Genomic DNA, 26,427 nt, shown 5'->3' with positions numbered 1-26,427 from the left:
CTACTGTTGAGACTGTGAAAGAAAATTGCATTTATTATTCGACTATACACTTAGCAGATGGAAATAACACTTGAATTACACAGGGAAATCACTTGTCTCTTATTTTCCAGGACACGATATAATTTACAGCTACTCACAGGCATACTCACAAGCCCAGGCCTGTGTCACTCATCATGTTATACCCCTCATTCAATGAGTTTCAGGAATTATTTTGGACAAGGGAGAGAGAATATTGAATGTGGCACATGCATTATGTGGAACATGCCATCCAAATATATCCCAAAAAAAGGAAAAGGTTCCCTGGTGTGATGCTCCTCTGACACGTCAAAATAACTCCACTGATGCTTGCCAGAACAGGCAGTCTAAGCTTTGCCTCGAGGATGAAGTTTCAGTGGCAGAACATTTGATTTGGATTCTCTGTCGAACCCAAAATCGTCTCTATGGCTCTTTCGAAATCTCAAAATCCAGCAACATTGATAAGCTTATATGTTTGCATTTTGTCTGAGGAGCGGCTTCGACAACGTCCTTCGAACTGATGATTTTATATCTCCTTCTGTAACCAATACAGGCCGTGTCATACGTGTTAATTGGCGGAACAAAAGAAGACTGTTATTGCAGTATGTGCATGTATGAGATACGACATTTGAAAAATAAAAGCTGTGTGCATTGAAGGGAGCCTGTTCGACCTAGTTGTCTAATCAAGCTCTAACCTGTAAACAAGTCCTGCAGAAGAGGCGGACAGCTGTCAGGAAAGAGTCAAGCAGATGTTAGATGTTTGCCATTTTCTAAGCCAGTGTTTCTGTAGCTCTTTTATCATCGTCACTGCTTGTTCCAGAACATAGAAACAGTCCCTGCTGTGATCTCACATGTGACACCGGGTACTGATGCATTAGTGCAGCTGAAAACAGTTCCCTTCTTTTAATGCCGGCTTTGATGGATGTCTCTCGCCTGTCTGTCAAAACACAGGTCCTCCGAGGCAACTCTTCTTTTTACCTGGAATATGTGTAAAAATTAAAGGGAAATATCCCCCAAAAGAATCTAGATTCCACCTGTATTGTGTCCCCATTGGCTGATATTGACTCAGCGTGTGTTACATAATATCTGTAGGGGCTTCCATCAACTCCTACAATGTTTATTCTGCTGCTACAAATAGAGGATTGTCAGCCAGTGTGTAGATGAACAATGCAGCACAGCTTAAAGCACGCTGGATGAAATCACCTGTGAAATGGCATGTACAAATTTTTTTTTTTTTTTAATTTATTTATTTTTTTACCGCTGTTTCTTGCTTTGAATCTGTTATGACAGAAACAGACATTTATTTCTTTTTATCTCTGAAGCCCAGCTGTCTCTGTGGTTGTATGGGCTTCTGAGAGTGCTGTTGTGGTTTGTACCCGTAAGACTCATATCCTCTTAATGTTTCCTCATTTTTATCTATTATAGTTTGCAATAACATGCGATACCCCAGCCTTTCTGTTCTGACTGTTGACTGAAGCGAACTCTACATGTTACAGGGAAAGAAATTGATAAGATGGTCCTAATTTGTTTAGCCCTGCAGCCTTTTTCTCTATAGTATTTATTTCACTGTGTTTATTTAGAAATACAAGGAAGAATGGCCATTCAATAAAATCAGAAGAAAATAGAGTGCAACGGTTTGGGAAGAAATTTCAAAGAAAAACACCCTCTGCAAGAAATGTGCTTTTTCTGACAGCTTTGAATTATTTACTTTAGTCAAGAATGTATGTTGTATCTCTGAATGACAGCTCTGCTGCAGTTCTGAGATTTGAGTAGTTTTAGTTGAGGTCACAAATCACTGCAGTCACAACCCGTTTTTTCCCAAGGCATCAAATACTACAGTTTTGTCAAAGCCCAGAAACACACAAGCCACCTCATGTTTAGGCTCCAAAACTACTTGGTTATAGTTAGGAAAAGTTCATGGTTTAGGTAAAGTGATTTTATGTAACTCACTCGTACTTTACTTAAGTTAAATGTGTTACGTAACTCACTTGAAAAAAAAAGTTGGCACACTTTAAAATGTACATAAAAACAGAATGCGTTGTTTTGTAAATAATGTAAACCCATTTTTAATTTAAAATAGACCACATACAACATATCAAATGTTGAAACTGAGAAATTTTATTTTTTTTAGGAAAAAATATATCCTTATTTTGCATTAAATGAGAGCAACACGGCACAAAAAAGTTGGGACAGGAGCAGGCTTACCACTGTGTTTCATCACCTGTTCTTCTATCAACACTTTGTAAAGGTCTGACAACTAGTTGCCGGAGTTTTGAAAGTGAAAAATATATCCATGATAGCTTTCTCATGGACTCACACACCAGTCACCCGGTTGTAAGTCGTTTGATTCATCCAACCACCCCGATCTCCTCCGTACACAGACTTTGTTACTCTTTTTACTCCGTCACATTACCACCTGCTATGACTCTGATGTTCACAGTACCAACACCAAAAGGCACTATGTGAGTATCTCTCCGATGCTAATGGCTTTGACATAACACCAGTGTTTGACTCCCTGGGAATGAGAACTGCCAGTCCAGCAGTTGTCCAATGAAAGAAAATAATCCTGTGGAAATTCCCTGGAAAACAGAAGTACAGCTATAGTACATGCTCACAGGATTATATATAGAGACAGGGTTATGTTTGTGTTTGAATCCAATCTGGAAGTTCAGTTTTTGGCCTTGTTTGTTCAGATGCAAGTAATCTCCACACAATATTTTCAACAAACTTATTGCTGAACGGCTTTTACTTCACACCACAAATAATCAGTTTGCATCTGTCAGCTTTTGCGGAAGATTCTGGCCTCAGCATTCTGCCCGACAGAAATGTGCAAACCCAAACAAAACAGAGAAGATGGCCGTTCTTAATCACATAATAATTATATGTTTCCTCTCCATGAAAACCAACCAGATTTTGGCAGTGTTACATGTCAAAATTATTTGGAATCAGTGCCAAAATGATCATTTGGAATCTATGTTAACCACCCCACATTACATCCGTGGGGTTTTTGTATTTTCCAGGACACTTCTGCTGCTAGAATCCATCTATACAGGCCGTTACAATATTTTATTTTATCCAATTCATTGAAAACGATTTAGCAGTGTAGTGTCGAAGAGCGGGAGCTCAACAAGTGACTGATTTAAAGACTCTAGACCCCTGGTTATTTACTCGTGGTTTTGTTTTAAAGGAATAGAGTGAATGATGGCTCTGTCCAAAGGAGAGAAAATCTACCTCCCAGCACCTTGAAGCTCAGTGATTAGTTTTACTCTACACATAAAGTGCTAAATTAATGCGTAATAACATCGCAATGGGCGACTGACTTTCTGACTTTGGCCCACGACACCTCGGGAAGGCTCAACAGCAGTCCTGGTGTCCCACAACTACTCCCCTCAGTACTCACGCCACTCCTGCGCTACCTGTTTTACATCTAATTGATTGACGTGCTGTATCTTGTTTGTTTTTCTTGTACAAAACCACAATGTATAAACAGCAATTGTCTGGTTTATGGGGTGTCATGTTCTGAAATATTCCTCGGCCGACTCCAGGTATATTCGAGTTATATCTTTATGCTAAGCTGAGTTAACCAGCAGCTTGTACCAGCTACATGTGTACTATGCAGATAGAAGAGTGGCATTGATTATGTAATTTAACCCTCAGCGAGACAGAGAATACACCACTTACCTCAGTCCTTGGTACGCTGTCTATGCTTGTTTTCAACTTAAATGGCTGTAAAGGAAACACAGGATACTGTGGTTCCTTTAGCAACCTGTAATTTGAATTATTTCTGCCAAAGTATCACATGCGGCGAATGTTGAATTGGGCGCAAAGTATAGTTGACAGTCCATTTCAGAGTAGCTGTGAGCAGCTCAGATGGATTTTCTGAGGTGAAAGAAAAGCTTTTCAGAACATATTGTAATGTATGCATATAGAGCTGTTGCTGCACTGCTTTACTCATGTGTCCTGTCCTTGCTGTCCTTGAATCAAGGCTATTTCTAAACTCAGACGTAAGCATCTGACTTGATCATTTGTCCCTTTTAGAGTTATTATTTGTGCTTCTGCACCCTGTAATTCTCTCTCTTATACACAAAATTGCTTCCTTCCAAAACCAAGCCACATGTGGAAAACCTGAAACCAGACCAGTGGCGAGGAAATAACCAATCCTCTGAGTTCATGTAAATACCAACGGAATGGCAACCACATTCATGCAGACATAACTCTGTCATTGTGGACTGATTCTACTCACACAAGGTGAATCAAACAACTTCAAACAACCTCCCAGATTCAAAGAGAATCATATTGTACTGTTTCCTAATATTACATGATACACATTTTTAACAGTACATCATGTAAGCACCATTTTTGCTTTTTCCCCAAAACAAGAGAGGGAAATATATTCAATGCCTCCTTGCACTCAAGAGAAGACATTTTATTTGAGAAAATGAGTCACATAATTATGACCATAGTTAAAAAGTTTACACAGTAAATTCAACATTTACAGACGGTAGAAATATAAAGCATAACGGGTATCAGCAATAAGGTGCAGCCTCACATGAATTCAAACTGTGCAGAACCTTGAGCAGATAACAAACACTGTGCCTGGTTAAAAGGAAAACATGATTTGTATTAACCGAGGGAAAGCAGAAAAAACTGAAATGAAAGGCCACCATGAGTCGATTGGCCCGTGTATATGTAAGGAGGCTTTTACAGAAGTGTATAGCAGCTCTTGAAAGAGCATTTTCTCTTTAATGATGGCAATTTTCTAAAGAACCGAGCTGCCATGGAAGGTGGGAGGTTTAATGGCCGTGCGAATGAACAGAGCAGCACCTCAGCTCAGGTGATCGGGGCACAGTTGCATCTGCTGATCAGAAATTGTGGCATTTGTAATAATGTATCAGGAAAAAGAGTCTAAAATTAAAACAGCAAGCAGTGATGTACGGGCCCTCGCACTCCCGCGCACCGCCTCCCCGAAGCCGTCTCCCCGACGTGCAGCGCGTGAGGGGCCGCGTATCCCCGCTTAAAGGTGCTATTTTTTGTCTCGTTTCCAGTCTCCAGCAGGGGGCGCTGGCGAGCCGTTTGGCCACGCCCACTCGCAAAACACATCAGATGTATCGTCTCACCACGCCGGACGTATGTCACACGTTTTGTGAGGTTTCAAGCATCCGTTGACCTTGAACATCAACTTCCTGTGTCACTGTGAGACATCCAACTTTGCCGCATCTTCACGGCGACGCCCATTGACAAAGTCCAACGAATGTCTCAATATATCATCAACTATGATTAGGTTATTGTGACCTGTTCATGTGATCAACCAGCTCGACGTAAAATGTGAAAGTATGAAAAGTGTCATTTCCAGTGGCCAACAGGGGGCGCTATGACTATGAGCGAATATTACCCCACAGGAGTCTTCAGGGCGGGGCTGTTATCATACCTGTGATGTTTGGAGAAGGTCGGTCCATGTACATAAGATTTAAAGCAACTCGTAGTTTCATGGAGAGACGCTCAAAATGGCCGCTTCTTACGGGCACACACATCTACGAAAACGAATTATTTTGATAACTTTTAATCCCAAACATTTTATCTATCCATATAACCTAAATTCAAGTCGGGGCGACAAAATCCCTCGGAGGAGTTCGACAAAGTACAACGTGTCAGAATCACCCAAAATGGCGACTAAATTCAAAATGGTGGACTTCCTGTCGAGTTGACGTAACGGTGCAATGTAACTTTTTTGTGCGTCGAGGTGTGATACACGCGTCCACCGGATTTCGTGAATTTAGGTAAATGTGGCCGCTGGGGCATCTCTTTAGGGGGCGCTCTCGAGCCATTTGGCCGCGCCCACTCGCGACTCCACTAGAATACGACATTTTTCGCCAGGAGACATACGTGTATCTACTTTCATGAGTTTATGAATATGATAAAGCCTCCAAAAAGGCAAATCACTTTACGTAAGAGCGACTAGCGACGAACGACTAAGAACATTTTTACGAAAAACAATAGGGCTTTTGCACCGATGCTCGGGCCCTAATAAGACTGCCTCGCACATTAGAAATCGATATTCTATGCAATGTGCTGTAAGTGACATCATTTGCCACATGTGAGATGTGCTTAGTCCGGTGCTACCGGTGTTATAGAAATAACCTGTAATAGCCTCACGTTGCTTTTTAAACTATTGGAGCAGCTTTTAACCAATTGGCATTGACCGCCACATGGCGTATGTTGCGTGGCAACAAGCTACAAACAACAGCTCCGTCTTATATTTCTCAATATTTGCTTGCTACAACTGTTGGTATCGCTTCATTTAGCTCCACCACCATCAATGAACTACATTTAAAACAAACGCTTGACTTCAACGTTATCACACAGCCACTCCCGCTGGTCACTGATCGGCTAAGCAGACCTTCAAAGGGTTTCCAGACTATAATCACAGCAAAAACTGAAATTGTGAGCAGCAGGTGGGCGGAGCCAGGTTATGAGATTGAGGTTTTACATGAATTATTCATAATGAAACATCCTTTTTTTTTTTTTTTAATTAGTAATTTACTGACTAAAGTTGATCAACTTTTTTCATCCTTCTGTATTTGCAGAGCATCCTGGTGACCAGGTGTTTGAGGTGCCCGTCATATAACCACAATATCCCCAGTCTGATTTAACAGACCTTTGCTGCATGTCATATCTCCTCTCCCACTTCTCATTTCCTGTCTGCATCTCCTCAGTTGTCCAATCAATGCTATAACGCAGTGAAAAATATCATGTTTGAGTGTGTACACAAACAAGTGAACTCTATATAAAATATACACATTCACATACTTTTGCTCCTCTCTGCGCTGATTAGAGAGAACATTGACAACATTTAATGATTTCGTTTTTTAATAAACGGTTGATGCACATCGTACATTTAAAGCTCACTGTGGTTAAAACGCAAAGTAAATGTACAATATATTTGATAGATTACCTAATACTGAACTCACTGATGGATTTTCTTGTTGCTCCTGGGCTCCGTTACCACCATCCACAGCCTTTTTATTCCGTGAAACAGTATAATGTTATGCTTTTACACACTGTGGGAACTATCCTCCTATGAGCACTGACTGAAGCATATCCCCCGTTGTGAAGTCAAGTTTAAAATGTATTTCAGACTCCGAATTTAATTAGAATAATGAAGCCTTTGGTCTGGAGTTGCTGTTGTGATGTGCTAATGAAACCGACTTTGATCTCAAATAACTCAGGGAGCTGAAACGCATCCTGGACGGACGCACCGAATTCAAACAGCCGTGATGTGCTGGGGTTCGTGACAGGGAGCTGAATGCAAAGCATGCGCAGAGAGGAGAGTAAATATTACCAGAAGAAATATTAGGAATATGAGATAAAGAAGAGCAGCAGCAGTGGTTGACAATCAAAAGTCAGTTTGATGAGGAGTTTGACTCACACAGCCACCTCCTTTGTTCTCCATCATCACCCACCCTGAAATACCCGACAACCAATTTATTGTATTTCCATTTTACGGTGTTAAGGTAAAACACTCATGGGACTTGTTGTCATTCATGTTCGCTATATCATCCTGTCGTATTTATTGTCCTCAGCACTCAAGGAACTTACAGTCAGAACAATACATTTATAGTCAAATGTTGTGATTTATATATACAAATAATTACCCATTTAAAAGTTGCGACTAAATATTAAAGCAGTCCAGCTTGAATGAAGTTTCAGAATGTAAAGCTACATATATAACATCACAGTGGAGAGTAGTTAAAAAAAAAAAAAACTTGTCCTGTTGGATTCTCATTCAGTTCTTATCATTTAATTCAAATTACAGCTAATAGGCGTCCCCAGGGAGGTATTAAATATCTCTCTCTCTCTCTCTCTCTCTCTCTCTAAACAGCCTGAAATGTATTTAAGTGAACAATAGGATTGGATGTGCATGTGTTGCAGCAGCTTGAACGTTCTGTTCAGCAATGAATGAAAGTCTTTACTGCACATGTTTGAGTGGGTTTCCACCCACAGTCCACAAACAGGCAAGTGTTGCAGAGCCTCTAAATTGCTCATACCGCACCGTGTGTAAATGTGGGTGTCAGTCGGTCATTGTTTATAGGCTGATATCGGTGACGGACTGGTGACTAATCCAGAATGTTTCCCTGCAGTCAATCTAAAGAAAGCTGGTTCAGACAACAACAAAGTAATCTTTATTGTCTGGTGTGTTTTCTACACTTGTGACTACTTTTAAATTTCATCAGGGAGAACTGGACCTTGCAAGACCATTAGTTGCATTCAAATTTAAATCGTTAAAATATTCTTCCATTGAACAAAAGTGGGATTGTGTGGACATTTTTTAGGATATATCTTGTCCTGATTTTTTTCAGTTTTTTTGGACAGCGATGTTCGTCGGCTCACGAGAAGCGAATGCCAAACAAAACATCTCGCCACGCTCAATTCTTCATTGCCGTAGATTTTCTGAAGCATTTCAGGGGACTCTGTTTCAGATTTTCTAAATTTGACACAAAATCTGGAGTGCACCCTCTGCGCGAGTCCATGGTGAAATTGCAAATGCGCACAGACCACTAGCCACAAATACGTGTGTAACTCAGGAGCTAATGTTGCTCACGCAATGTAACTTACTTACTCCCAAAGATTGTAGCTTCCTTCTGCTCCGTGCATTTCATTGTTCTCCACTTTGTTCAAGCGCAACAGAAACAGTCTCAGAACTTTTTGATCCACCCTCGTACATGAAGACATGTGACAATATCTAGGCTACTGAGTCACAAACGTGAGTTATATAATGTCACTGCAGATTTCTGTGAAGAATCATCTCAGTTACTGCAACTGTTGCTTCCGTGTTGTGTCGCTCAGCTGGATTATGCACAGTCATTTAGGCTGCCTCTTGTCTGTTCATTCAAATTAGATAGGCCAACATTTCTAAGCTTCCTGAATATACTAAAACAATAAGACCAGTTCAAGATCCCAAGTAAAGTAAGTCCTTAAGTATTAGACAGCTAAACTGGAATTAGGCAAGCAAACATAAATACAAAAACTTGCATAGATCCTTTTCTTCTCCATTTATCAATTTGTTAGTTTCAAATAAGCTCGCCAAGCCTGAATTTAAGATGGCATTGCTTGGTTATAATTAGGGTGGGTTCACATCCTCTATCACGTTCATTTCCATCTCATTTGTTGTCCTGCTATTGATGTGCATGCAAAGCTTAATTTAACTCAATTAAAGTGTTTAAATATAATTTTTTTCACAGGAGACCTTTTGACTCCTGGCTGTAGGAAAGGCTCAGCTGTTAGTGGCTTAGTTCTGTTCGCATGCGTCAGTAAGCAGTGACAGTGAGGCGACCTGCAGGAGCCTCAGACTGAGGCAGCTAAATGGAATCCAGCCATCTTTGATTTTTTTTTTTACATTTTTTTTTTTTACATTGTGTTTTTCCAGCTGTGACATGTCTAAAGAAAATGCCTACTTAGATCATCATCAGTTGCACTCATTCTGAGCCATTTATCTACTTATAAGTGATCCCTATGCCAAATATCATTTTACGACACATTTTTTTTCCAACTTTGTAAGGCCAAATTGAACCAGACTGATGCCTTTAGCACATGAAACCCAGAGATGCTCCCTCTGAGAGGATGTACCCGGACCCCTACTGAGGTTGTGCCACTTTAAGCCCCTGATGTCCTACAATCCCACAACTGGCTTTGAATGTAAAACTCCTATTTTCCATGTGTGTTTAGAATGAAAGGCATAATCCAGGACTGGCTGCACACTGACCGGTCAAATAATTCTGCTCTCACAGCGCAGAGGTGCACCAATCGCCTCTCCATTCATTTACAGTCCCTGGCAGACTGAACCCTCCTATTTGTGTGCAGCTGGACCCTTTCATTATTTACACTTGAAATGATAATGACATGATGTGTGCACAGCTGCACTATTTGCATCCACGCTGCATGCAGCCGAATTTGTATGACAAACTGGATAGGTGGAGACGGCTCCTCCGGCAATATTTACATGCTAACTATATTCAGTTTTGGAGGTTTTCTGCTGGTGTGATTTAATAACAGGGCGATGGTGAATACAAAATAGGCGCAATGCCATGAAATGGCATTTTACAAGACTGATACACTGAATCGGAGCCAAGGAAAGTTCACAGTCGGGATTTTGCAAGTCATTTGCCGGCACAATGGCGAGTACTGTACAGACACTACTCTGTAATGTGTAGCTTCTCCGGCGTTGAAACAGTGTGACAAATTTTGTTGAGCTGGCAGCTGCAGTGCCAGGATAGGGTGAGATTTCTGGATAGGGCAGCTCTCTTTGAGGCTGACTCTTTGATTCCCCACTGAGTGAGGTTTAAAAGGTTGGAGGGAGATGAATACCAGGATTTTGTTCTTCTGTAGACTTTGTACAGATGTTCGGAGGAATGCAGGATGATTGGCAAAGGGGCTGAGAATAACAGAGTAGAAGATTTTATTTTCGTCCGAACAAAGTTTATAACAAACACAACTCTACCAACACTCTACGTATACACGTACAATCATGTCAGTGATAGAACTGCTATAGGAGCCTATTAGATAATACAAAACTCTGCCAAACGACTGCTCAAGCGAGCCTAGAAGTTACAATGACACTGAATAATAATCGCTGCTTGTCTGTTTCTGGATGCCACTCAATTCACACAGCGCTGAGTCAGATATGACTGAAACATTGACATGCAGTTCAATGAGATGGAGATGACAGCATTTTATTGGTGTTCACCACAGAACAAGAACAGGGTTTTGGATCAGTGTGTTTACTCAAACTATGCTCTGCTCACTTGCAACATCCAAACTGCACATTCTTCTCCTGACACTTGGTGAAAATGTTGGTTAGTCTATACTGGGGCCATTTTGTCTAATTGGCTATAAGGGGTCACTGTTTTGCAGCCACTCCACCTTAAGAAAGGTTATCAACACAGCAAATGCACTACTTTTTTAAAGACATTCCCCTCTAGATTATGAAGTGTATATTTACATCAGTATGACATGAATATTGGTTATTCCCGACAGAACACATATTCAGTGTAGCTTGTCCATATTTTGTCCTCGTTTGGGTCATTGCTGGTGTAGGCACAGGTGCCTGTGGAGCTGCAGGCCACCATGTGGAAGCCCGCCTCTGTCAGCTTGTCAAACGCCTGCTCTAGAAAATTATACTTCAGGTAGTAGCGGGACGTGTACCTCTCCGGCGGCCTGTCCGGGTCTCTGCTCTCATTCAGCGTGTCCCCAAACACTTCTTTAGCCAGAGACGTCTTCCCGCAAACCGTGATGCGCGCCACTCTCCTGAACTTGGCATCAGTTTGGATGTCTCTGCCAATAGTGTACGAGCCGCGGTATCCTATCGTGATATAGCCCGACTTTCTAGAGTCCAGAGAGGGGGAGCGCATGGCCCCGCTGACAGACATGGTGCGTAAAGTCTCCATGGCGCCAGAGGAGCCGCACTGCTGCGCGCCTTCTTCTGTGTCGCTCTGGATGATCTCCTCACTGATCGAATTGTCTTTACTCACCCGGGGACTGAGGCGTTTTGCAAGGTCCCGCAGCTGGAAAAAGTCAGCCTCCCTCTGCAGCCGACTTTTCTCGGGGAAGTAGTCCGGGAGGACCAAGTTCAGGTCTCGGAGGTAATCGAGGATGTAGCGGAACAAGAAACCGTCCCTGTCCAAGAAGAAGCGCCCTTTGCTGTCTCTCGCCAACTCCTTCGGTGATTTCTTGATGAACATGTTCCACAGGAGCGAGTCAGGCACGGCGATCAGAGTTTTGTGTCTGGTGACATAAACCTGTCCGCCAACATTCAACTCAATAATCTCTGAAAACGGGGCGGCCGGGTCGCCGCAGGTGGACACTCCGCGCTCTGGATCAGCCAATGCCATGTTCTCTGAGACGCTGTACTGATGTGGGATCAGTGGTAACACTGAGGAACTGAGTGGCAGCGGCACGCTTATGAAGCCTGGGCTTATCGCGTGCGGATGTGCGCGTGCGTAAAGGGGGAGGTTGACTGCTAAATTAACATTTAACTATTAAGTGACTGTCTTGTCAAAAGTACCTTTGCATCTCTCTCTCTCTCTCTCTCTCTCTCTCTCTCTCTCTCTCTCTCTCTCTCTCTCTTTCTTACATGAGCACGTTCATAAAAATGGAAATAGAGAGAGAGAGAGAGAGAGAAGGTGTGAAGGTGGCATTTACTTCCTCGTGGCCGAACTGGCATCGATATCAAAGTAGCACATCCTCTATTGATTGTTTAATTAATCAGATTAATTCTGTTGGGATTTTTGAATACAGATAGAAAAGTAAAGCAGAGAGCATGCAGCTGGTCGAAGTTATTCCTTTGAACAAATGGCTGGAAAATATGGAAATAGTGACACCCATTGCAAACCAGATGGAAATGCAGCCAGTTTTTAACACAAACACACACAAAAACACACACGCACACACACACAATGGCTGTAATTAGTCCTCTAAAAGATAAATGAATAAGCGCATGCACCCTGAAGCAGTTCACTGACCACTTATTATTTGTTTCATTTTGTTATTTTATTTTATATATATATATGTATGAATATATATATGTATATACATGCATATATACATATATATATATACATACATACATGCATATATACATACATACATACATACATACATACATACATACATACATGCATATATACATGTATATACATACATATACATACATATATGTGCAGTCGTTTCAGACCCCTTAACTTTTTATTTAGTTCTCATTGATTAGGTTTACTTTCAAAATATACACTGTCATTTTTCCATTTATAATACATTCAAAAATCTTCAACAAACAAAGTGGTTTGACTTTGGCATTATGTGTAACTGAATGTATATTATTGGGGAGAAACCCAATTTTATCCATTTAAAATTAAATCAACAACACTACAAAGATACAAACACAATATAAAAAAACATAAAACATAACTACTAATCCTAAATCTCACTTTAACCTCGAAAAAAGTCTTAACCCCGAAATATGTTTTACCTTTTTTGTCCACAAAGATCTCATTATGTCTCATTATGTGTTATGAATTTCTAGAGCTTCTAGATTATATTGTGTGAAATACACTGATCAGTCATTATGAAATGTGATAAAAACAAAAAACATACACACAAATCTAAATCATCAATTGAGTGTATTAAATGTAGATATCAGTTCAGTTGAGGACAAGGTTCATTGAAGTCACATTCTGTTGTTAGTTTGGGAGTTAGACCATGAATTTGATAATGTTCTTCTCCACTCAACACAAAACACCAGCTGACACAGCCTGGAGGCTGTCCTCCAGTCAGGGTTGATCTGTGCTTCATTAGTATGGCGTAACTACTTTTACCGTTACGGGGAGCTTTTCTGCCTGAATTGGAGAGGAAATGCCAGACGGGAACGAGGGAGGCTGACAGGACTTTTAACAAGTCACGCTGTGATTACACGGTCAACTTCTTAAACTCTTGGGCAACAAGGATGCCACCAGAGAGGATAACTGACATATATTATGTCACTTTCAGTTGAGAAATACTGTTTGAAAATGAGTTGATAAGTCAAATGAATACATTTTAGGGGTTTATGTGTGGTTTCAAAAACACAAAACAAACAGTTGAGAGGAAACAAATTGTGAAAATTATGAATGAAGGCTCTGACGTGCAACTAAGTGTAATAGTAGGATTAATCTTGTTTTACTGTGGGTCTTTTTAGAAGATCTAATTTACCACTTAATTTCACTGGAATATTTATTAATAATTTTCTGTTTGCATGCAGACTGGACTGGATGCAGATGTGGGTTTGCAGATTTTTAGAACTTAGTAAACTCTTTGTAATATCACAACTGAGGTCAGAGCTGCTGCTTTGTAATTATCATTTTCTCTGCTGTTTAGTCAGACGCTCTTCATCATGTGATTGTCAGTTAGGGAGTTGTTTGAGAGCCATGTCATTTCCCTGTTCAAAACTCCCCATTGCAGAGAGCTGAAATTCCCTAGTCTGTCATCTTAATCAGAAACAGGTTGTGAAAGAGAGACGATAAACATTTTAACCAAGATATTAGACTCAAAATAATGTTCTGTGCCACTTTTGGAATGTTAATCTTACCGGATGAAGAAAAGCCAACAAAATACGACCGAGATTCACCATTTTTAGACTGGATTTGTACTTCTTATTCTGGGATTTTCTTAATAACACACAGACCCTCCTTAAAATGAAAAACCTAGAGGTTTGGTGGATTGCCCAATCCAGTGAGAATCAGTGCAAATGGGAAGATGGCATGCAGTCATTGTGAAAGTTCCTACTTCTCGTCATGGTGACTTTTAGCCACTTTGGAAATTTGGTGCTCAGACAGACAAATTCAGCTATAAAATGCAACTGCACTTGGATGTTTTACCACTTGGAGAGCTTGTCGTGATAGAACAATGCTGCGCAAGGTATTGCCGTTTTCTTTTAATGCTGAAATGTTTTCACTTTACTGTATGAGATTTTACTTAAGGCGCCTTTTGGAGAGTATTTTTTAGATATAAAGACATGCAACTTTTGTTGAGGTCTTTTTAGAGGTTTGCATCTTCTGGCGTCATCCTGACTGTCCCTGTTTCACCTTTGCAGGGTATTACAGAGAGCTTTGGAGCTGCGATTTATACCCTCAACACCGCTCAGCTGACAGATGGTGTGATTAACAGGAGCAAAAGGATGATGCTGGACACACTTGGTGTCGGGCTGTTGGGAACCAGGACAGCTGTCTTCAACAAGGCTCTTCAGTACAGCCAGGTACAGTTAACTGGTCGACCGGATTGGAAACGCATTCAAATGCAAGCACTTCACATCATTATACAAAAAGAACCGATGAAAGATTGAATTTTGACTCAAGTAATATAAAAAAAAGAAAAGAAAATATCATTTGTTAAATTAATTGCAAATACTAATAATATTTCAGCGCTACATATACTGCACATACATCAGTATTTTCATTGTTGGTTTGACATCTTAAGGAAATCTTCATTTGTCCTCATAAAAAGTTGTTTGTTTGAGAAATGCTAATCTTGTGATTGAAAGATTTAGGTGACAAATCCTCCTAATTGAATTAAGCCTGCCTTAGGTTTGGACATTGTTTGCAACCGTGATTATTTAAATCCTTCTCTTGACAGGTTGATGATTACTCATGTGTGTCTTCTTCACAAGGCCAGTTTGCACATATAATCCCCTTTATGCTGCCTTTTGTTTTTGATGGAAATCAAACTCCTCAGTACAGAGCACACTCATATTCATTTGTCTGTTGGCAGATGTTCACATCCGACAAGAGGAGCAGCGTTTGGGGAAAATCTGAGATAATTCTCCCTCCTCATTATGCTGCATTTGTCAATGGCATCGCAGTAAGTTTGGTCAAATAAAAGAATCATAATATGGGAGAAACAAACATGATTCAGCTCCAGTTTGATCCCCGGCTTTGTCTCACTGTCTAATCTCAGGTACATTCGATGGATTTTGATGACACTTGGCACCCTGCGACTCATCCCTCAGGAGCTGTGCTGCCTGCGCTGCTGGCCCTGGCGGAGACGCTGCCCAGCCAGCCCTCCGGTCTGGACCTGCTGCTGGCCTTCAATGTCGGCATCGAGGTGCAGGGAAGACTGATGAGGTTCTCCACGGAGGCCTACAACATCCCCGAAAGGTGAGAAACACAAACAACCATTTGAGCTTTGGAGCAAGTTAATGTGTCATGTGTCTTGACCGGTTGTACACCAGAAATGCTTGAGCATTAAAGAGCCAAAATAAAGTACAACACCTACCTCTAGTGGTATGAAGCCACGAAGATCGTTTCGGTTTTGGTCCATTCATTTTTAAGAATGAACATGAAGCTCTCTCCTCTCAGCTTTCATTCACTAGAAAGTTGTTTCAGTGAAAAACAGTCACAGCAAAGTGTGAAGGTTATTCAAGAAGAGAGAAGCAGCAATTACATTTTTCAAAAATACAAAAGAAATGGCGAAAAAGTTTAGGTAGAAGTGAATAAAACAGGTTAACCATAAGTATCACAAGTGAGACTCTTACTAAAAGTATTAAATAATCTGCATGTTATTTTCTCCATTTATTAATTACTCGTTCTATAAAATGTCAGAATAATTTTTTTTTTTTTAAATAAGTCACTGTTCCTCTTCGACACAATGTGAAGTCTTCAAATTTTGAGCACCAACTGCTCCAAACTCAACAGATCTTGTTTATGTGGAGCTTATTGGCAATTTTTCATGTAAAACATCATTAATAATTCACTAATTATTATCTGTCAATCAATTAATTAATTGATGAAGTAAACCATCATTAAACATGATCAGATCCTAAAGTTTTGGTCCTCTATTTATTCTCTCAGGTTCCACCCTCCCAGTGTTGTTGGCGTGATGGGGAGCGCTGCAGCCTCGGCGAAGCTCCTCGGTCTGTCCCCTGAACAGTGCAGTCATGCTCTGGCCATCGCAGCCTCCTCTGCTGGGGCTCCGCTGGCCAACACGGCCACACAGACCAAACCTCTCCACATAGGAAACGCTGCTCGGAGAGGCCTGGAGGCAGCCCTGCTGGCCCAGGCGGGACTGGAGGGAAATCCGGCCATACTGGACATGAACTGCGGGTTTGGGGTTTACTACAAAGACTACAGCCCCTCAGCGATGGCAGATTCTACTTCTGGTGCCTTTAGGTGGATCCTGGAAGATCAGGATGTGGCGTTCAAGCGCATCCCAGCTCACCTGGGGATGCACTGGGTGGTGGATGCAGCTCTAGCAGCCCGCGCAAACCTTCAAAACACAGCCGGGCACTTTGACTCGAACCGGATCCGACGCGTCACGCTTCGAGTGCCTCCTCCAAGTACATTAACTGCCCCTTACCCGCCACAGAGCACCAAGCCAGGCACTCGTTCCAGTTCAACGCCTGCTCCGCTCTGCTGGACGACAACGTGACGGTGGCTTCCTTCAGCGACGCTCTGATCCGGCGGCCTGCTCTGAAGGAGCTCCTCTCCAAAGTGACGGTGGAGACACCCGAAGACAACCAACCCAGCTTCGACAAGATGTACTGTGAGGTTGAGGTAGAAACAGACCAGGGGCTGAGTTATGCAGCCAGGTGCAATACCTTTTATGGCCACTGGAGGAAGCCACTGAGTCAGGAGCACCTGGTGGAGAAGTTCAGCGTTAACGCTTCCTCTGTGTTGTGCACAGACGGGGTGGATGGGGTGATCGACGTGGTCGGAAACATTGAGAGGCAGAGAGGATGCTCAGTGTTGAGTTCCTATCTGAGGATGACAAGTCATCCACATGAGCAGCACCACCGCACGATGATGTTGTAACTTCATACAGTATTTCATGAAAGCGTTGTATATTTCAAGAGATGAAGGGTGAAGTAACTGTAATGTGGAGCGGTGCAGTGATGAGCACTGTGGCAGCACACCGAGAAGGTTGCGGGTTCGAGCCTGGGCCTGTCTGTGTGGATGCACATGTTCTCCCTGCCTGTGTGAGTTCCTTCTGGCTTCCTCCTATCTGAAGACATGCATGTCAGGTTAATTGGTGATTGCGAAAGACAGTGATGGGCCTTCATTTATGTACTTGACTGATGACCTGTCTAGATTGTACCCTGCCTTTGCCCAAATTGAGCTATTTTACACAAGTTTTTTTTTTCTTCTGTGGTACTGAAATAAAGTGACCTGAAAGAGGGAATTTTTTTCACACTTTATTACATTGTACTTTTTTTTTGTACAATACTATCACCTGCTGCTGATTCTGTAAAACTTGATTAACACCGATATCATCAGACGGAGCAACTGCGTCAAAATGTAATGCAGTAAAACAGATTTTAGTCAATTATTTGATATAGCTGAACAAAAAAAAATCGGAACATACAAACATGTCTATTTCAAGGTGAATCTAAGTGCTTTTAATCACGGTGTTATCAGCTGAGCAGGCAACTACAGCAAAGCTTTCTAAAACGACAGCTCGCAGTTCTTTTTTTTCTCGCCATCTTTTGAGTTTCAGTTGAATCAGGCAAGTTTCAGGACGCCCTGCACCATCGTTCCGATTCCATCAAATATCTCGTGGATCGGGGCGTTGCACATGAAGGCAGAGGTGGTGACCAGCTTGTTCTTTTCATCCACGTGGCTCTCAGAGACGCTCTTGTTCACGTGTTTGCAGCCCAGCTGGTTGATGGCTGCTGCAGTGTCAGTCGTGTCTGGATACCTCGAGAGAGGGAAAAAAAACAAAAAACAAAAACAACACCAAACAATGTTTAGATGCTTGAATAAAATTTAGCAAATTCTGGTTTTATTAGCTTTGGACATTGGTCATATTGACGAGGTAAGACTGTAAAAGGAAGCTGAAGGTGAGATTCAATTTTTTTTAAATGACTTGAAAACTTGAAATGTTTGCTTCTTGTTCACACACTCCTTCACACTAAAGCATCGGCCAGGACATGTTGCCAGGAGCATTTTTTTAAGCGCTTGAAGATCCAATAATCTTTAAAGCGTGTGTCATGAGAGAGAGAGAGAAAACAAAAACAAATGGAGTGGTCAAAGTTGTCATATTGACACAGGCTGTAATAAATGGGGAGACTTAACAAGGGTGCTTAAAAAAAAAAAGTTGAGACTCACTTGTCGTCCTTTTCTATGCCGACGGTGACCTCGCACCCTGGAAACACCTTGGCAGCCAGGACGGGGGAGATGCAGCAGAGGCCGATGGGTTTGCCCTCACTATGGAACGCCTGCAGAGCGGCCTTGACCTCGTCGTTAACAGAGCAGTCCTTCCCCTGCACCGCCCACGTACAGAGGTTCTTCGCTGCCCCGAAACCACCTGAAACAACACAAAAAATGAGGAAGAGCCCAGATTTAATCTTACTTTCACTTCCTGGACAGACATCTGTTTGGAGGGTAAAGAAATGCAGAAGTCAAGCGCTCGATCAGATTTAGGTACTTAACGGTCACCGAGGTTCACTGAACGAGTGAAAGACGCAAGAACACGAGAGGACGACGGCGTGTCGTCATGAACAAACCTGGCAATATGACAGCGTCGTGGTCTTTGACGCTGAGTTTGGACAGATCCTGGATGTTTCCACGGGCCAGCCTGGCGCTCTCCACCAACACGTTCCTCTTCTCCTGAGATGGTTCGCCTTTCAGGTGATCCACCACATGCATCTGGTCGATGTTGGGGGCGAACATGTTCACCTGCAGGCCATGAAAGCAGAGCTCTTTTTATAACAGTAAAAAAAACATTAAAAAAAAACAACGTTTAACACAAATAATTCAACATTTATGTGCCGACGTGTTTTCACATCCATCGGCATCATTTCTTCACATTTCATAGCGGGACTGGATACAGTTTGCACATATCTGTGATTCAATTCTTCCAAGTCAAAAAGAAACCAGTGTCATCTTTCATAAGACAAATGACATCACTTCGGGCCTTTCACAGGAAAGTGAACGTTTAAGTAAAGTTTACTAGCAAATATCCACAATGTGAATTGGATGAAAACTCTCATTTAAAAAAGACATCTGCGATTACATTTTGACTTGGCAGAATATAAATTTAATATGTTTCCAAGTTTCTCTGGAATTATTTGAAATTAGTAGTTCAAATTTTGATTCGATTTTTTTTTGCATGTTTAACCATTTTTAACCAAGTCAACTTTTTGTTTGTTTTTAGACACAAACTATGACTCGAAGCAGAGAACCTTTTAAATACCTTAAAACATATCTTTGCATTTTTTTTTTTTAATCAACTGCTTTGTGTATAAGCCTTCAAAGTGCAGGAATGAGGAACCACTTAGAGGTCAGAGGCCTGTCTGACGGCGCCCAGATCCTTGCAGCATCCGTTAAGAATAACGTCACGCTCTCTCAATGAAAACCGTGAGAAAAGAAGGAAAAACTACCGAGGATGTTGCATTTGTAACAGGCAAACACTACTCATCATAAAGTTTTACAGAGGATCTCACGCGCTTTCTTCAGCTCCCCTCCCTCGCGCACACCAAACTACGCGCGCGCGCGCCGCACCGCGTGCGCCTTGCAGATCTGAGCCGCCCGGACTTACACTGGCACCTCCTCGGCTCAGGTGGACCAGAACAGCGGAGGCCTCGTGGATCTCACTGCCGTCATAAACTCCGCAGCCCGCCAGCACCACAGCCACGCGCTTAGCCATCTGTGCCGAGTAATAACTCTTCTTCACGGTCTGAACGCTGCGCAATGTCAGTGAGTTGCGGCCGCAGTGGTGGAGCAGGGTGAGCATGGCGGACTGTCAGCTGAGAGGACGCCTCCCCCTTGTGTTGTTTTTTTTTGTTTGTTTGTTTGTTTTGCTGCTTCTTCTTCTGCCCTTTAAAAACAGTGTTCAGGCTTCTCAGTGCGTCACCGCCATCTGGTGGCTGAGCTCGGAGCACTGCAAGCATCCTCACAGGCCAGTCCGAGTTCCTAAAGGTTCATTCAAATGAGCAAAAACAAATGGCACCAGATTCGATCATATTTTTTATTTTCACCTAAACTGAGACATATTTTGTCTCAACTTCAGATAGCCGACCTTCGATCTTCTTGAATTTATTATCTAAAATAAATTCACAATTTATTTTTTAACAAATTTCCTGGATTGAATTATGCCATTAAAATATCTGTTGTCAAGATTTACAATATTGTGGCTTCAATTTTCAATAAATAGAATGACAAAATGGTATTTATATTGTTGTAACTATTTATTAATCAACAATAATTTATTGTTACTGTTATTATATTGTAAAGATTGTTATTCAGTTAAAGGAATGGAAAAAAAATAATGAAAGGAGTAAAGAAAAACATGTTGATGAAGAAGAATAATGTGACTTGGTAATGCATACATACATAAAATAAAATATTTATAATTTGAATTTGAATAAAGAAGCATTAAAAATTAAATTGTACTTGAGCCTGTATTGAATGTATTTTCCTACATTCATTTATTCCCGTTTATTTATATTACGATATATTTTTTTTAATATTTTTGTTATTACGCTTATTCCCGCAATTATACGATAACTTATTATACTTGTTATATTGACATCTTCTTGTCTGTCGTTGTCATGTGATTTTTTTTTTTTTTTTTTTTTTTGCAGCAACAAAACCACGTGACCAGAAATGACTAAGTCACTTCAGAGGGGAGGAATCATGTGAAGGCAATCATCCTAACTTCTGCTGTTTTGAGTGTCTCGGAGGCTTCAACATGTCTCGCAAGGACATTTTTCTGTGTTTGAACTTGCTCCTGGTTCTCGGTGTCGCTGCAGCGTTCAGGGTGGAAGGAGCGCAGCGGTGGCCGGTGCCCTACAGGTAACAACACGACACCTGGTCCCGTGGAGCCCTTAAATCACGTGACGGAACATCAAATCGTCCGTCCGAAGAAACTGAAGGTGTTTGCGATCGAGTCTTAAGAATATGAAGCGCGTTTAGTTTGCAATGTCTACAACTGTTTCAGCGAACTGATCGAAAGAAACGGGCAACTTGCGGACATGCGTCCCGGTGCATTCACGTGACTTTACAAACGTTGGACTCGGGAGCTTCTGGCTGCGTGACCGTGTGAGAAATCTAACTTCAGAGCTGTGTGGTTTTGTGCAGCAACATTTTTTTTTAAAGATTACAATAGTTGGTGTTGTTCGTAATTTTTAATATGACAGATTTGATTCCCATTAAAGGATGTAAACAATCGTTTTGATTCACAAAATAGTTACACTAAGCTATGTATACTATATAAATATGAAAATGTCACTTTCTTTTTTTAAAAAGCTGTTGTCATGGGTGTCTGGGATCTTTTATCACCACGCTCTTTTCATCAAATGTTTTAAGTACAGTCTATTTTCTTTCTTTTTTTTTTTTTTTTAATTTGTACGAAAATACATTTTAACAGACAACAAACAAATAACTTTGCACGAGTGATCAGTATCAAAATGTAGCTTCTGCTTGTCAAACGTAGGCCTTAAATATCAAGTTTCTGTTTTGTTTTCTCAACCCTAAGACATACAGCAGAAACGGCACATGCAGACCACGAAAACATAAAAACATCTGAAGCGGTGGTTTTGGAGGAAAAGCTGCAATAAAAGACCTGAACTCCAATAATGTGCACGTGACGGAGAATAACTGAGTCGCATTAAGGTTTAAGGGGAATAATCGGTGTAATTATGTAGGAAAAATATTTGATTATGATCATTGGAAAAACAGAAGGGTACTTAAAACGTACTCCTCGTGTCATCGGCAGGCGCTTCGACCGTCGGCCTGCTGCGGACCCCTACTGTGAAGCTCTCTACCCGTTCTGTCCCACCGGGGACGGGGACGGACGGATCCCCGACATGAAAGACGGCGACGTCGTCTCGGTCTATCGGCTGCAGACGCCCGTGTGGGAATTCAAGTACGGAGATTTGCTGGGGAAATTTGTAAGTGCGTGAATCCTTGTCGTTTTCAAATAAGGACCGCGTGACGAGGTCGGGGAGGGTTCGGCCTCCCAAAGTCCGGAGAACCGCGTCAAACAAACCCGGTGACGCTGATGTTCGACACACAACACCACGTTTGGCTTCATCATTATGAATGACGCGTGTTGCAGTTCAGACGAAGACTCTGATCTTTTATTTTGAAGATCCTGTAAATCTCTAGATTACTTTTGCCCATTATTTTATTGGTTGTTTTGATTTAAAAGAACTGTGGTTGCAAGGTAAAGTAACACACTATTTCTGGATCAGGATCCTGCTCTAAAAACCACATAAGTGAAATATAGTAAATCCCGCTCCGTTTTGTCTGAGAACATTTTGACAGATTTTGTCAGAGGGAAATAGATTTAAAATCTGAAGATGAATTGGGACAGACATCCGTTGTGGTGTTTGATATTATCCTCTGAAAGTGAAATGTAGACACTTCCGCGCTGCGGGTAATTAAATATAGCGCGACTGTTAAAATGGCAAACGCAGCTGTGTGTCGTGCGCACACGCGTACGAATGCCAGCAGAACGTCTGTGTTCGCTTCACAGCACATCATGCATGATGCCGTCGGCTTCGGCAGCGCGGGGACGGGGGCCAACTACACCGTGGAGTGGTACGAGCTGTTTCAGCTGGGCAACTGCACCTTCCCTCACCTCAGACCGGAGCACGACGCACCTTTCTGGTGCAACCAGGGCGCCGCCTGCTTCTTCCGGGGCATCGACGACCTCCACTGGGCGCAGAACGGCACCTTGGAGAAAATAGGAGAAGTCAGTGGTAAGATCTGGCGTCTTTGCTCCTAAAAGCCAAATATCTCGCCTAACGTCATCAAGAGGACGAGGATGATAATTATCTGCATTTTTTTTTTTTTATATATATATATATATATATATATATATATATATATATATATATATATATAAAATTGTCAAGAAATCCCATGCATTTTTTTTTTCCACACTGCGTGTTGTTATTCACTCGGGCGCTGTTCTACCGGGGTTCATCTGATTCCAGGACTACAGGATTCACACTGAACCAACTAGCCCGCCAATCCTATCTCTCTGTACGCAGATGACGGCTTCCTCTATTTGCACGCTTGGTCTTTCTCAGTAACCGCCTGTTTGTGGAATATGAAGCATTGTCCAAAGCAGCCAGTTTAAAAGCGGTTTTACATTTTAGAATTTAGAAATCCAATTAGCTTCGAGAAGACCTGACAGCTAAGGCGGCTTCACCGAGGAATTCATGGCTTGGGTGTAGATAATGGATCGCCCTGTTGCTACGGCAACGTGAACGGACTTACTTTTCTCCAGAAAACGCTTTTTTTTTTTTTTTTTTGGCATTGAAATCATTTTACGTTTCTCCTCCAGGGCGTCAGTTCAACGACGTGGCCCGCTGGATGCAGGACGACAACGAGACCGGAATCTACTACGAGACCTGGACGGTCCGCTCCGACCCCGGCCCCAACGCCACGGTGTGGTTCGAGTCGTACGACTGTTCCCAGTTTGTCCACCGCACGTACGGGAAACTGACGGCGCTGGGAGCCAAACTGTCCAGCCGGTCGCAGACCAACTACACCAAGATCTACCTGTACAGCGGCGAGCCCACGTACCTCGGCAACGACAGCGCCATATTTCAACAGCCCGCTCTCAAAAATCTGGCGGCGGACATCCGTAACTTCTACCACGCGTTCAGGCCGCACCAGTCGCTCGTAGACTTCACCATCAGTCTGCTGGAGGCTTATAAGAAGGTCGTGTTGGACAAAAGCTTCTACCTCTACTACAACTTTGAGTACTGGCATCTGCCGATGAAACCTCCGTACGTGCAGATTACATACGAAGAGGTGCCTTTACCAGTTTAAAGGGGAACGTGGTGGGTTTTTATTTGCCGTCGTTCTGTTTTTTATCACCGAAACACTCGTGTTGAAGCACGTTGGACACACTTCTATCCTCGTCGAATATTTGAAAAATGGATTTTAAAAGAAAATATTTTGACGTTTGCTTCGTTCATATCTGTGTTTTTCTTAGCTTGCGGTTTTCTTCTTCACTGCCTTTGTTGGTGCGTTGTTAAAATATGATCCTCAAATTGTGAGCCAACATGAAGCAGAACTCCTTAAAATGTAAAACTTTAACATTCACGACACTGTGACAACTTGGCAAACTCCGCGTGCTGGTGAAGATCATATGATTGAAAGCTGCGTGGGACCTTGTGATGAGATTATTTTTTACCTATTGAACAAAATATTTGTTAGATTTTGATATTTCTTTCTGTCGATTGCGTCGTTGACTAATTCCCTGTCCTTTTCTGTAAGTGCATCTTTCAAATGTGTCCGAGGTGAATGTCTTTCTTTATTAACATTCATGATTTCTGCAGCACAGTTTAAAACAACAGAGCTTTTTAAAACTGTAGTATTCTAGTGGAGCCGCGAGTGGGTGTGGCCAAATGGCTCGCTGGCACCCCATAAACGGACGCGGCTACGTTTTTCTACACGCTACGAAATTCGGCGGACGTGTGTGTCACACCGAGATGTGCAAAAAAGTTCCAACGCGCCATTACGTCAGCTCAGCAGGAAGTTCGCCGTTTTGAATTTAGTTGCCATTTTTGGCGATTCGCACATGTTGCACGTTAACGAACTCCTCCTACAGATTTTGTCGGACCGACTTGAAATCGAGTCTGTGCCCTCTTAACATGTTTGTAATTAAAAGTTATCAAAATAGTACGTTTTCGTCGATCGCTGCGCCCGTGGCGTGGCGGCCAAAAAAGTGACCCAAAAGTCACGCCGTTCAAAAAATGACTTGATTTATTTAAGCTGAGAGGCAGCAGTGCTACCCGCTTCACCATCTATCTTCCCAGGAGTTGGACAGCATTGTGACAAATCTTTGGCTCAGTGCAACCTATAACTCCACCGCCCATAAATGTTCATTCAAATGCGACCGAAACTGCGGCCGACATTCTTTGGATAGCAGATATACGTGTTTTCAAGACCGTCGGTTGAGTCGCCGGAAAATCTGAGTGAACTCCGTGAAATACTTTCTCCTGCCGCAACTTGCTTCCCGGCACCGAAGATAGTCCAGTGACACCTCTTCAGAGCTGGAAACGACCTCGTGTAAGACACGGTTTCGAGCTCCGCTCAGGTATTACACACGGTTTATGGAGGGAGAGTCCCCTTAATAATCCACACGGTTCACGGTGGGTGAATCCCTCTCAGGGTAAGCCACACGTTTGGGTTTGTACATGCAGTCATACTAATATCAAACCAAAGGTTAACAACAATACAAAATAAAAATTATTATAAAAATCCCCCAAAAGAGACTTTTTTTTTTTTCACATTTCAGACAACATGCTATAGTATGACAGTGGTGCAGTGGTTAGAGCAGTTGCCTCAGTGAGAAGTAACTTGAGGCATGAATGTCTTTTCAGAAAAAGGTCGTACTACAAAAAGTGATAAAAAAAAAAAAAAATCATCCAAAACATCCAAAGTATGTCGTCCAAAATATTCAAAGAAAAGTCATACTATAGCATGTCCAAAAAGTGACCCAAAATAAAAAAAATTTACATAGTATATAGTACATAGTATATAGTATAGCCAGGGCGATGGGGCTAGGTTTGACGTTTTGCCGTGACACAGGAAGTTGATGTTTAAGGTCAAACGATGCTCCAAACCTCATGAAACATGCGTCAGGCACCAACTTTCATGAGTTTCTGAAGATGTTAAAGCCGCCAAATAAAGGCGATTTTTTTTTTTTTTTAAGCAGACTAAGGAACGAGATCGAGAAAAAAAAAGTGAAAACTGCAAGCGGGAATACGCGCATGCTGCACGTCGGGGAGCCCCGATCCCCTGGATCCCCAGCGGGCGAGGGCCCGCATATCAATGCTTGCAGTTTTAATTTTCAAATATGTTTTTACTTTTATTTCCAATGCAAAAACGTTTTGAATTCAAATGCATAAAGTTTAATTACATCTTTAAAACT

The 26,427-nt window shown here is 42.0% G+C and overlaps 4 protein-coding genes and 1 long non-coding RNA gene across 5 annotated transcripts; 2 read left to right on the top strand and 3 right to left on the bottom strand.

The window, feature by feature from the left end:
* Positions 1 to 9,626: 9,626 nt before the first annotated feature.
* On the bottom strand, positions 9,627 to 11,964 carry kctd12.1 (potassium channel tetramerisation domain containing 12.1). The gene has a single exon (XM_069154241.1). It carries the CDS (start codon positions 11,898 to 11,900, stop codon positions 11,034 to 11,036), a length of 867 nt encoding a protein of 288 aa, XP_069010342.1. The 5' UTR covers positions 11,901 to 11,964; the 3' UTR covers positions 9,627 to 11,033.
* A 2,441-nt stretch (positions 11,965 to 14,405) lies between these two features.
* Positions 14,406 to 17,728, top strand: acod1 (aconitate decarboxylase 1). The gene is given in 6 exon segments (XM_069154237.1): positions 14,406 to 14,457; positions 14,633 to 14,794; positions 15,307 to 15,396; positions 15,493 to 15,692; positions 16,386 to 16,861; positions 16,864 to 17,728. Coding segments are annotated over 6 exon segments (1,422 nt in total). The 5' UTR covers positions 14,406 to 14,445; the 3' UTR covers positions 17,346 to 17,728.
* Positions 15,599 to 16,978, bottom strand: LOC138201092 (uncharacterized). The gene is made up of 3 exons (XR_011178463.1): positions 16,891 to 16,978; positions 15,811 to 15,903; positions 15,599 to 15,674 (listed from the first exon to the last, which is right to left on the bottom strand). It is a non-coding gene; the product is annotated as an uncharacterized lncRNA (long non-coding RNA).
* LOC138201090 (glutamine amidotransferase-like class 1 domain-containing protein 3, mitochondrial) lies at positions 17,698 to 20,301 on the bottom strand. The gene is made up of 4 exons (XM_069154240.1): positions 20,071 to 20,301; positions 19,037 to 19,208; positions 18,639 to 18,837; positions 17,698 to 18,228 (listed from the first exon to the last, which is right to left on the bottom strand). Exons 1-4 carry the CDS (start codon positions 20,263 to 20,265, stop codon positions 18,033 to 18,035), a joined length of 762 nt encoding a protein of 253 aa, XP_069010341.1. The 5' UTR covers positions 20,266 to 20,301; the 3' UTR covers positions 17,698 to 18,032.
* Positions 20,302 to 21,131: 830 nt separating this feature from the next.
* On the top strand, positions 21,132 to 25,764 carry cln5 (CLN5 intracellular trafficking protein). The gene is made up of 4 exons (XM_069154239.1): positions 21,132 to 21,326; positions 22,249 to 22,423; positions 23,011 to 23,236; positions 23,827 to 25,764. The coding sequence occupies exons 1-4, from the start codon at positions 21,223 to 21,225 to the stop codon at positions 24,315 to 24,317; spliced, it is 996 nt and encodes a 331-aa protein (XP_069010340.1). The 5' UTR covers positions 21,132 to 21,222; the 3' UTR covers positions 24,318 to 25,764.
* The last annotated feature ends 663 nt before the right edge of the window (positions 25,765 to 26,427 follow it).

Source organism: Embiotoca jacksoni, unplaced genomic scaffold (assembly GCF_022577435.1).
Source record: "Embiotoca jacksoni isolate LCO1_2020_lvr unplaced genomic scaffold, fEmbJac1.0.p SCAF_2, whole genome shotgun sequence".
In the NCBI taxonomy this organism is placed as follows: Eukaryota; Metazoa; Chordata; class Actinopteri; family Embiotocidae; genus Embiotoca; species Embiotoca jacksoni.
This window is presented reverse-complemented; position numbering and strand designations above follow the sequence as displayed.